At 43.5% G+C, this 12,774-nt stretch overlaps 1 protein-coding gene across 2 annotated transcripts in view; it reads left to right on the plus strand.

Moving 5' to 3' along the window:
* The first annotated feature begins 10,745 nt into the window (after positions 1-10,745).
* Positions 10,746-12,774, plus strand: part of slc16a9a (solute carrier family 16 member 9a) — a 12,459-nt gene continuing 10,430 nt past the window's right edge. Inside the window, exons 1-2 of one of the 2 annotated variants that reach the window (XM_076286233.1) lie at positions 10,746-11,263; positions 12,092-12,330. In XM_076286233.1, the coding sequence (XP_076142348.1) occupies positions 12,126-12,330 (205 nt within the window). In that variant the 5' untranslated portion in view covers positions 10,746-11,263; positions 12,092-12,125. Of the gene's footprint in view, positions 11,264-11,632; positions 11,913-12,091; positions 12,331-12,774 lie in introns of those variants that run through there. The other variant, XM_076286234.1, reaches the window with a different exon arrangement.

Consider the following 12,774-nt stretch of genomic DNA (forward strand, 5'->3'; position numbering starts at 1 on the left):
TGGGAATTTCTCTCTATGAACATAGTATTCACTTAGCATTAGCGCTGTCAGAACCTGCATTAGCCAGCATTAGCGCTGTTAATAGTCAGAACCTGTAGGAGCCTGATTTATGGCCTATAGTGGTTCTAAGGTTGCTTTCACACTGGGTCCGTTTAATTGGACTGTACTCGAATGCCCCCCTAGGCCTGACCCAGCTGGTCTCCGTTTACATAACATTTTTGTTTGCAGACCTGAGTACGTTATGTCACTAGCTTCTTTTGACCAATATCGCTTGGCAACATTGCAAAAACGTCAGTTTATTTCCTGGTTTTTGAACAGATGGCATTCGAAATGCACCGGAGTTCTACCGAACCGTAGGCCTACCCCAGACCACTGTTTTCTAGCGGACCCGGTTTCGGTAGACTGCGTTCACATTAGCAGAAATCACCGAACCATCGATCCAGACGAGCTTGCGTCCGGACCAAACGGTCTAGTGTGAATGTGCCATTAAAGTACTCCGCTACACGGACAAATATTTTGTTACATGTTGTTTCCTTTCTGTTTTCTGTGATCTAATCGTCACAAACGTGACTGACTGCTGTGGACTTGGCACCATAAGCTTGTGTCTGTGTGTGTGTTTATATCTGTTTGTGGTATGTGTTAGGTTTCCACTCTGTGTATGCAGTATTCACAGGTGCTGATATCCGATCGCTGGCGCCTCTTGGTGCCAGGCATAGTGCCAGCTCTCACCCTGTAGGGGGTGGGGGGGGCTTGGGTATGAATGTAAGTTCATGCACAGCTAGTTCTATTCCAGTAAGCCAGGCTGACGGTCACAAATAAATAACAATAACAAGTATGTGTATCCGAGTTTATCTGTGGTTGTCTGTGTGTATGTTGAGGTAGTGTGCCCGCCTTGTACAGAATTAGAGATGCTGAGTTATTACAAAGTGACTATGTTTAACACTACTAGTGGTATGGTGCACCAAGGTACATGTGTCATTTGGTAACACACCTCTTAATCCTACAGAGTGTTCCACATCATCTTATACCCTCCAATCAGTGGAGACCCTGGAAATTAGAAATGTGCATATGATTCTGTTGTGTATAATATGACTGAGACCCTGGAAACTGGAGATGTATAGTATATAAGTATATATACTCTTTTGATCCCGTGAGGGAAATTTGGTCTGCATTTATCCCAATTCGTGAATTAGTGAAACACTGCACACAATGAACATACAGTGAGGTTAGGCACACACTAATCCTGACGCAGTGAGCTGCCTGCTACAGCGGCGCTCGGGGAGCAGTGAGGGGTTAGGTGCCTTGCTCAAGGGAACTTCAGCCGTCCTACTGGTCGGGATTCGTACCAGCAACCCTCCGGTGACTAGTCCGAAGCGCTAACCAGGCCACGGCTGCCCCACGTATTGGTACATATGTACATATGATTCTGTGGTTGTGTATGATGTCTGGACAGATGGATGGATAGATTTACAGCATTGATCCCAAAAGGAAATTAGTGTTGCAGCAGCACTTCACAGAAATCACAGAACAAATATAACTTACAAAGAAAATATGAGACAACTGAATTTAAAGCAAATTGACTGTAGAGTGTGTTTATAACCCTGTTTCCAAAAAAATCGGGATGCTGTGTAAAATATAAATAAAAAAAACTGATGAGGAAAACTTCCGATAACCATTATCTATAGACACAGTTTGATGCACCATCCACAAATGCTGGCTAAAACTACCATTCAAAGAAGAAATCATTTAGACTTTTAGATTCAGAAATACACCCATCTTATCTGGGCCCAGGCTCATTTATAATGGACTGACGGCTCATACACACAGTTGCGTGCGTTGCAGTGCTGGAGACGCATCCCGTTCAATTTACATGGGCTTACGTCATCCGCAAAACTGAATTGTGGGTCCGTTGCGTCGCGTTGCTCCCGTCGCTCGCGTTGAGAAGTTCAGCTGTTGCTGAACTGATGGACGGCACCGGCCAATCAAGCCAATCGACGGAGGCCACCAGCCAATCAAATTACGGTTATACCTTCAGTCATTTGCATAGCTACCGTCGGGAACACCCACTGGCATGCGTTGACGGAACGCAACTGTGTGTAGGAGCCCTGAGGCTCTGTCCTTCCTCAATCAGAATTTGACATAAATTCATTCATTTGACATTTTTGAAAATAATGCACTCTGCCTCCTCCGGCATGAAGAAGTGAGGGGCCATCCATCTTGTGATTTGTGTACAGTTCATCTTTGATGGTATGTGGGTGCATTATTGCCTTTGGCAGCTTGCACATCTGGAAAGGCACAATGAATGTACACCGGTTTCGAGAAAAGTATTCTGCCATCCAGACATTTATTTTAGAGAAGACCTTGAATATTTCAGGAAAACCACTGCATTCTGCACATACACCAGTATGGGTCCATATGAAGAGACCAGGTGCTAAAATGGCCTGCCTGCAGTCCAGACCTCTCACATTGGGTGCATCATGGAATGAAAAACATGATTAAGGAGACCCCAGATTGTTGAGAAGCAAAGCTGAAATCCTATATCAGGCAGGACTGGGATAACATAAAATTCTCAAAACTCCAGCAACTGGTCTCCTCAGTTTCCAAACATCAACTGTTATCGAAACAAGGGGTGAAGCAACAGTGATCAACATAACACTGTTTCATTTTTTTGTTGCTGGCATCATATTCAAAATGATCACATTTTCCAAAAAACGAATTCTCTGTTACAACAACTGATCTGTTGTCTATGCTTTATTCTCAATTGAATACAAAGTTTACATGATTTGCAAGTCATAGCATTATATTTATTATTTACATTTACACAGCCTCACAGCTTTTTTTTGGAAAAGGCATTGTATTACAATATCATGCATAATGCAGAGAATACAATGTAAAAATATATATATATATATATATATATATATAATTTTAAATATATATATATATTTTTTTATCAGTCATTTTGCAACTTCAGTGGGTAGGATTGACCTGTAGCGGCCCCTCTAATAGCAGAGTCAAACGAGCCACTGACTCAAAACACTCTTTGTCTGACCAGTAGATCACACAGGCAGGGGGTGTGAAGTGTGTTGTCTATTATGTTGAGAAGTTTGTGCTGCATTCTCTCAACAACCAGCTCAAGGCGCTGGGATCCAAAGCAGCCCCCTGCACAGAGCTTGTTCAGTCTCTTTAGAGTTGCTGGCTCTGATGCTGCCCCCCCCAGCTGGCTGCAGAGAAAAACTGAACTTCAAAAAACGGTCTGGGGCGCGTTTCCCGAAAGCATAGTTGCTAACTAAGTTAGCTACTTTGTTGGTTGTAACTAAGTTGCTAACAGGTTAGCAACTATGCTTTTGGGAAACGCACCCCAGCTGGTCGACATCTTGCTGCACACATGAAATGCTTCTTCAAAGACATACAGTCTGCTCTATCTATCCCCTCCAGTATAAAGTTATTGTTACAGTTAAAGTATTTTGCAGACATTTTTGTCCCAAGAGACTTACACAATATGAACATTACAATACAATAGTTAACCCTCAGTGTCGGCCTAAAGCCTCATCCTCAATATACTCCTCCAGTCCGGTTTGTTGTCAAAGCTCGAGCACCCACTGCACTTCCCTCAGAGTCAATTTTGGAGCGTAAACAACTAGGAAACTATTTCCCGGCCCGGGCCCTCCTAAAATCCACAACCATCTCCTTTGTGTTGGCCATGTTTAAAAGGAGGTGCACTGCAAAACATTATATATTACTAAGTGTTATAATCTTATATTAAGATAAAAAAATCTAGTTAGTATTGTTTTTAGTATAAAGATACTTACTATGAGCTTTCTTGTAAGATCTGCCGAGATCAAAATCTTAATTTAAGAAGCTTAAAGTAAGTATCTTTTTACTAAAAACAATACTAACTAGATTTTGTATCTTATTATAAGATTCTAACACTTGATAAAATATCATTTTTTGCAGTGTGGTTGTCCCACAAAGAGTGCTCCACAAAGTAGTTCACCAGGTCTCTCCCAATTCTCAGTCTCCTCACCAGGGACACACCCCACCACTGCAGGGTCATCTGAGAATCTATGCAGTTGGAGTTGCACTGACTGGAGGTACACGGCATTACATTATCTCAAAAAAACATTGAGCACCCTTATCAAAGTCTTTGTTAATGAGAACATCTAAGCTAATAAAAGATGACCTTTAAAAGGCATAAAACTGAAGCTAGCACATTTGTATCGGCACTTTTTCAGCTAAATCACTTCCCATTTTTAACTGTCTATTTACTTTTTTTTACTCCAAAAATGTTACAAAACATGCATTAATACATGCACCTGTTAATAACATGTAAAATATTTTTTCATCTCAAGCTTTGTTCCTTTTAGAGATTAGGCCATTTTCCACTAAACATAATTATTATATATTTAATAATTCATAATAACAGACATTTTGATAAGGGGTGCCGAAACTATCCTAGGTCTGCATCTCTGACATTCATCTGTCAGTCATTAATCTGTATTCAAAACTGACATGAATGTGTCCGGCATAACTCTCCCTGTCCCTGGGCTAGCTTCTCTGGGCCAGCTCCCCGTGGTACCCAGCAACATAGCCCTTTGCTCCTAAGCGCCCCGGCGTTCCTAAACGCACACAGCTTTACAGGAGGTGGGACCTTAACCCCCATCACCTCATTCGCGCCGAAAGCCTCGGAAAAGCGAGAGCATTTTTTCTTTTGTTTTCCTTTCTTTCTTTCTTTCTTTCCTTCTTTCCTTTCTTTCTTTTTTGTTCCCACTTCTTTTCCACTCTAGTTGGTCACCGTTTATGTTTCAGAACCCTCAACCTGACGTTAATCAGGTCTGAGAAATATTTCATTCTAAGCTCCACGTCTGAGCTCGGCCCTGGTGCAGAAGTTGCCATCCGCCCCGACCAAGTCAAACCCGCCTCAGACTGGTTCCATCCAGTTACGCTCTGTGTGTGTGTGTGTGTGTGTGTGTGTGTGTGTGTGTGGGAGGAGGGTGATGTGATTCCTGTACTCCATAAAGCGATTACACTGATAAACTTTCTTTGTGTGTGTGTGTGTGTGTGCTTATGTGTGGAGGAGGAGAAGGGTGGTGTGATTCCTGCACTCTATAAAGTTCACATAAACTTTGTGTGTGTGTGTGTGTGTGTGTGTGTGACATGTACAAATGAAAGTGTGTAAAACGTCTTGGGGCAATTACAGAGGAAAGGAAAGGAATCTGAGCCTGGAACCGACATTTAGACGTCCACCTTGCTGGGCTTCTAGGAGGACAGGTTCATCTTTATGTTTTAGGGTAGGTGGTGGGAGGCCATCAAACAATATCGTAGTTTATTTTCCCCCCTCACTACCATAGGCTTCACTGTTAGCAGTTTGGGTTTGCAAACCACATGTTCTCTGTTATGGTGTCCTCAAGCTGTGTTTGTTGTTGTTGCATAGCGCAACTTGAACCAATCCAAGCAGCCGTCTGAAACGGAACGCTGTGAAGTTCTCGTGAACTCTGACACCCCCCCCCCCCCCCCCTCCCAGGCAGAGGGCTAACAGAGTGGTGAAGCTGCTCCGACACTTCTCTCTCTTCACAAACTCAAGCATCTCAACCCTCTTATCTAACAGCTGGTCTCCTCCCTCCTGTATATTCTCTCTCTCTCTCTCTGTCTCTCTCTATCTCTCTCTCTCTCTCCATGGTAATGGCGCGATTTCTGTGGCGACAAGGTTAACCCAACCATACACGCACATCCTCTTGTGAAGTCGTGAGCTTAGGCTTCCCAGCACTGCTGGGAAAAGGGCCGTCTGTGTTTTCCGGTGAAGGAGGCGGGAGTTTTTTATTACCACCACTGAGTGCTTTGTGAATCATCACCTTTTACACACACACACACACACACACACACACACGCACACACACTAACCCCAATGCTACTCCAGGGTGAGATCTTCGAAGGAAGCTGAGTCAGCTCTGCTCTGGTGCCTCCCTGCCTAAAACCTCCTTGCTATCTAAGATACTACGCTGTGTGTGTGTGTGTGTGTGTGTACGTGTGTATACTGGGGAGGTTTCTCAGGTTTGTTTACTATCAGTTCTTCTCATCGTTGTCAACTTCATAGCACAGTCCGTTATTGTGCTTGTGTACGATAGCATGTGGCAGCACCTTGAAAACAAAGAAGCAGCCATTTACACAGAAGAGCAAGCAAGCAGTAAACAGAGGTACTGGATAAAAGCAAGTAAAAGAGTATGCACACAGCTAATGCTAATGTACATAGAGCTGCTGGATAAAAGACTTCATTAGAGAGCGGAAGGCAACAGTATGTGTGGATTAAGGACCGCTCACTCCATGAATGATAACTATAACGTCAGCGACAAAAAAAGTATCCTTGCTAATATGAATGACGACGTCCACACATAAACTACAACGATAACAACATGGAGAATGACATTGTTGGGGATCACTTTCAGAGCGATTTAGAGAACGATATAAAGCTGACAGCCAATCCGAATCCATCAAATGATATACATCACTCACATTCACCAATACGAGGAGAGACTTTCCTTATCACTGGTCAGTGTGGATGCTTATATTATAGTTATCTTTACAGTTATCATTCCTGGTGTAAACGACCCTTTACTCATGCTGTCATGGCTCTGAAACTGGAATGCTGGACACTTGCACTGACAGCATAAATGACACAAACCCTAACAAAAACAGATCTATAGGAATCTTGCAGTAATTTGGGGCACAATATTATAGTAATCATAGGTATATAGAGATAAATTGGAATTATAAGAATCTTATAGTTTTTTTGGGACATTCTATATGTACGGAGGCAAACTGAGCTAGCGTGCTAGTTGCCCGTGTAAATCCTCACACCCCTAACCTTAAGAACGCTTCTAACCGCTGAGTTGGAAGCCTGGGCTTTTAGCTCAGTGGTTAGAGCGTTCGACTCCCATGCCGGTGTGTGTCGAGGTGGCGGGTTCGAGGGCCGTGAGCGGCGGACGAATTACGACCTCGGTTACATATAGAAGTGCTATACGATTGTAGGCCTACTATAGCAACACTACAGAAGGCAAGGATATTGGTATTGCAGAACATCATAGAAGTATTATCCACTGCCGTGGAACTACTATAGAAATCATATAGTGTTACTTTAGTTCTGTTTATTAAGGGAAAATGCTTCTTGCCCAATTCGGCATGTGAACACAATGGAGAGAACTGGATTAACAGGGGTCCTGAGTTTGCTGGGGTCTGCTACCTACAGACACACTGTGTTGTCTGTGATTCACTTTGAACGTCTGTGAATGCACGCAAATGGTCTAAGTAAGTAGTTCTTGTCAAACAATCCTGAATACTGGACTTAGGGTTACCATTTCAGTCAAACAATTTGGACAAAATATTCAAATGTGACAAATGTTCAAAGGAAACGTGTTCACAGCTGATGAATTGAAATGTTCTGCTAAGTGAGGGTATGCACTGACACTTAAAGGAACACATCAACTCAGACCAATTAGCCTTTAGCTCCCTTTTAGCTATACAGGCTAGATTTAGGCCAACGGGTACTACCCACTTCCAGTTAATTATGCTAAGCTAGGCTAATAGTGTCAGACTGGAGAAGGTGTATTATTTTACCGAACTCTGGGGTAGATGGCAAATAAGCTCATTTCCCAAAACTGAACTAGCCTGTTTTGTTTTGCTGAGAGATCCACTCCATAAAATCTGTAGATAAATGTATAGATTTGCCTGTCTCATAGAACATTTACACAGCTCTCTGAGAACATAGAGCATTTACACACAGCTCTCTGAGAACATAGAACATTTGCACACAGCTCTCTGAGAACATAGAACATTTACACAACTCTCTGAGAACATAGAATCTTTTTTCACAGCTCTCTGAGAACATAGAACATTTGCACACAGCTCTCTGAGAACATAGAACATTTACACACAGCTCTCAACATAGAACATTTACACAGCTCCCTGAGAACATAGAACATTTACACACAGCTCTCTGAGAAGATAGAACATTTGCACAGCTCTCACTTACTACTTTAGGCCTACGCACAAGGCTGGCGACGCGACGGCGATTTATGGCAGGTGACCGGCAAAATGGAATAGAATCTATTGAAGTGAACGGTGTGAACGCACACAGCAAGTGGAACGACGGGGCGGCCGTCGCTCGACCCTTTTCTATTTTTCAGGGCGATTTTGATACGTCATAATAGAAGCTGTCTGGCCACGGAATCGATGGGTGATTGCGTCGGCAGCAGTGTGTGTAGTAATGCGATTACAGAATTCCACCTTCGCGTTTGACTGTCGCATCGCCCGCCGTGTGCGGTGGGCTTTCCTCACTTCCTCTGTGTGCAGGTACAGCATGGCCTTTTGGATGCCACCACCCAAGTGTCCGACAGCACAACACCAAGCTCAACTTCATGACCAAAAAATCTTCTAACCGAATATGATCCCATCACACCACGCCACCCAACCCTCTCTCCACACACACACACAAACACAGACACACACACACACCTCCTCTTCTGAGAGGATTAGTGGGGACAAACCCGTGGTCTGAGCAGTGTTCTTAGTGCGAGTGTGGGAAAGAGTGTCCCAGGGCCTGGGGACAGCGGGTCTGTCCGGCTGAGACCTGCTCTGTCGCTTCTCTACGCAGCTCCTGGCATTAGCCTCTGTGACCTCCTGACAAAGGGCCCGACGTCAAGAAGCAGGACAGCACGGACATCAAAGTAGCTTACCCCTACTCTCTCTCTCTCACTCTCTTTCTCTCTCTCTCTCTCTTTCTCATTCACTCTCTCTCTGTCTTTCTCTCTCTCCCTCTCTTTTGCTCTCTTTCACTCTGTCGGTCTCCACTCCATTTTTTCCCTCAGATCATTTGTGTTCATTCTCTCCTCCATTAGGTTTGGCTCATTTCTCTCTCTCTCCTCTGGGTCCTCTGATCTCAGTCACTCTTTCTCTTCTCTGATCTCTCTCTCTCTGTCCTCTGATCTCTCGCTCCTCTCTCTCTCTCTTGCTCCTCTCTCTCTCTCTCTCTCCGTTCTCTCTCCTCTGATCTCTCCTCTCTCTCTCTCTCTCTCTCTCTTTCTCTCTCTCTCTCTCTGGCCTTCTATGCTCCTTTGCAAAATTCCCAGTTTTCTTAACGCCTTGTTCAGCAGGAACTACAATTCTCCGAAGAGGAATTCAGAGACAAGCAAATCTGTCGTTCATAAAATCGTTTTGCAAGCGATGCCCAAGCTCAATGATGTCATTCTACTATTGTTATAGTGAGCAATATGTGGACATCACTATTCTTATCAGCTATAGTGATATTAAAAGGTTGTACGGTTCTTATTATAGTGAACACTGACAGAGTGGATGGGCTGATATCATATCTAGTAGGCTATCCCAGCTGCTACAGATCATACATTTGATCCATAAATATTGGTTCAAGTATGAGTCAAATTATAAAAAAAGACCTGGCCCACCAGGCCTTGAATGTGTTCACATGCAGAATGTTCTACAAGACTTATAATCTGTGTGTGTGTGTCTCTGTGTGTGGGTGTGGGTGTTGCCATACAAATTCACTATGTGGCTGTTAAAGCTAGTTGTTGCAACAATATGTTGAGAACTAACGGATGTATGGGACATGATGTTTTATTACATAAGCAAGTGTGGTAAAGGAGACTACACAGAAAAGGAAACTACTGTCTATTATGCACAGGTTAATAAGAATTTTTTTTTTAAAGCCAAAACAGTGCAAATGTATCAAGAAATATATTTATATCAAGAAATATATGTATATATCTTTGTAAAGGTGTAGTGGCTTCATGCTTGAATAAATGTGTTGCACCTCAAATATGCTATAGGCTACTGTATAGGACATCAATGAAGACAAACATATAAACAATTACATTAAATTAATTTTACAAATTGGTGTCTTTCAATAGAATATATGTGTGTATGGACTGTGTGTGTGTGTGTGTGTAAATGTTTGCTGGAACATTTGAATTACACTGACAGAATGAGATGAACTAGACAAGGATGTGGGGGTAAGCGGATAAGGGTAAGTTTGGGTCGTAATCAACCAGTTGTTTAATTCTGTCTCCCAATGTGTCCTGTTTGCTATTTCAGGTTTGATGTTAAACTGTAGAGGACAACCCTCATATGCGTTATAAATGGTATTTATAGATCGAAATGCAGCTATATGTAGCTCACTGTTTATGAATTGTTTACTTCATTTATTTGGAACATACAAGGAAGCTACCTCCTACTTTTTCATCAATGGAAATATTTAACCTAACAAATACAAAAAAGTCACATTTTAGGGTTAACTGAGTTCATTATATTAACCCTGCAAAGCCGATGAGATCTTGCCTAGTGGTATATGTTTTTGTAGGTCTCATTACTGTGCGTCATGACTGTGGGTGTAACATAATCCTCCAAGAGGGGAGTTCATGTGACCTCGCTCTGCCGACACTCCCGTTGCCCGTTCCCCGTTCCCAGCACCCATGTAGCGGAGCTGGCCTAATACATCTCCCGGTTGTTATTATCGAAGAACCGGTTCAGGCAGGAGCAGTTTTCGCATTAACAATGTATCTGTCAAGTTCCTATCATAATGAAAACTAAGTATCTATTTTCCCAGATGCTGCATTTAATTTGTGCTACAATTTCCCCAACATGCAATTTACTAGATGTCACCTTGTTCATGTGAAAATTAACTTCGTTAACAAGACTTAAGGCGCAATAGGCATGCATGTTGGGGATCACTTCAGTATCCCAAATTTTAATATAATTTTGTAAATGGTGAGTGTTTATTCGCACACAATATGCATATATTTCCCTCACGACTTACCTCAAAACCCTTCAGAACTGGCAAAGGCACAGGGTAGCCCGACCAGAGGTAAACTATTTCCCCGTTACGTCTATCTGCACATAGTTTCCACAGTCGACTAGCCGCGCGGTTATGCTGTGTGTGCGCGTGTCAGCAGGATGGGCACTTCCCTTGGTGTGTGTGAGTTGCGCACCACCCGGACCAGTGAAAACAGCTTTGAACCGGTTTATATTCCTACCGGCGCTTCTGCGCTGAGCGGATGCGAGGGTTCAAAGCATCCCGAAGACAGCACGACATCCTAATAATAGCAGGAACACCCGGCGACTCGATGTAATGCCGAGCAATGATATTTATGTTTGCTAGTTTTCATTCCTCCGTCAGTGTGGCCGGATAACGTTAATGGCAACTCATTGCATTCGATGCACGCATTTATCTGCACAGGTGCCTACAGATCATTTTGAGGTAAGTGCAATAGCACGTTCATTATTTACATTATTTTCTTTATGCTTTTGTAGCTAGTGAAACGACTAAGCGAAGTGATAATGCATGTAATCAAGATAATCATTTCAAGGACACCGATTTTAAAGTTGTTATAAGAGTTTAATTGGTGACTGTGTAAAGTCTTGGTCCAGACTTGTTTGCATCGCTGTTGTCTTGCCAGCGCTGTGCTTTATGCATCAGTCTGACAAGACTTCTGCAGCCAGCGTATGATCCCACGGATGCTGAGGCAACTGTAGCAGGAGCGCCTCTTTCCATGGGTAGACATTATTCATGTCTCTCCAATTGGAAACATCGGTAGTTGCTCAAAGCGCACCCCGCTGTCCCAAAACAAAACAAAAGCGCCGCGAGAGCGCATACTCTATAAAGGGCGACGGATGAAGGTAGTTTGATCCCACGAGACGACAGCTCTCCTCCTCCTTCGAGGTGTGGTCTTCACGGCAGCATTCAAAACCAGGCAGCCCGCGATGGAAAGCGCGAGACATCTCCAAAGAGCCTGAAGGCGTGAAACCTGCCTGCTCTGCCAGGCACGCACAATCGCGAGGGACGGACAACAACTCTTTTAACATCCCTCACTTTTCCATCTTAACCTCTTCCGTTGTCCCGATTTTTTGTAAGTGTCTAAGAATGCATTTTTAAGAAGATTACACAATTATAATGTGACATCTTCACCTCTCCGTTTCTCCGTTTGGAACCATGCGGAGCTTCTTCACTTTCAGGTGTGTTTTATACAAAATGTTACCGTTGTTAAATCCTTCACTTCTCTCTTTCTCTCTCCCTCTCTCCCTTCAGATCCCCTCCTCACGACCAACTCGGTGTAAGAAGTATGGGTGGCGTTACAGCAGAGAAGGCCCTGGATGGAGGTTGGGGATGGGTGATTGTGGCCAGCACCTTCATGGCGCAGTTCCTGGCCTTTGGCTCGCCGCAGTCGGTTGGGGTGTTGTACCCTGAGTGGCTGAGCACCTACCAGGAGGGGAAAGGGATGACCGCCTGGGTCGGTTCCATGGTGTCAGGAGTCGCACTGCTCACAAGTGAGTAGGAAATCTGTGTGTGTGTGTGTGTGTGTGTGTGTGAGAGAGAGAGAGTTACTGAGTGAGTGAGTGAGTGAGTGAGTGATTGGATTGTTGTTTGCCTGTTTTCCTGTTTGCTTGCATCTGTATGCTACTACAGCTTCAGCGTTCAATAATTCAAGGTTTGTATTTTGTGCTTTATTCCTTGATGTCATCACAGTTTGGACACACTGGACTTGTATAAAACTATCATTAATTTATGATGGAATTCAGTTGGTTAATCACATACTGAATACTGAATTTTAATGTGTTGCTTCAATCGGCTCTCTGATGCATAATGACCTGAAGTGACATCTTCACAGCTGGTCAGTTCTTTAGTCACCACAGGTAGTATGCACTCGGGCCAGATTTGGGCTAGATCTGGGCCATATGGGCCACAGGGTCAGCTTCTTTCTCTCCTTACAG

This window comes from Alosa pseudoharengus, unplaced genomic scaffold, assembly GCF_046254945.1.
Source record: "Alosa pseudoharengus isolate Yale_2024_CS ecotype anadromous, Long Island Sound unplaced genomic scaffold, YU_APseudo_1.1 YU_APseudo_1.1_scf_15, whole genome shotgun sequence".
Lineage (NCBI taxonomy): Eukaryota > Metazoa > Chordata > Actinopteri > Clupeiformes > Clupeidae > Alosa > Alosa pseudoharengus.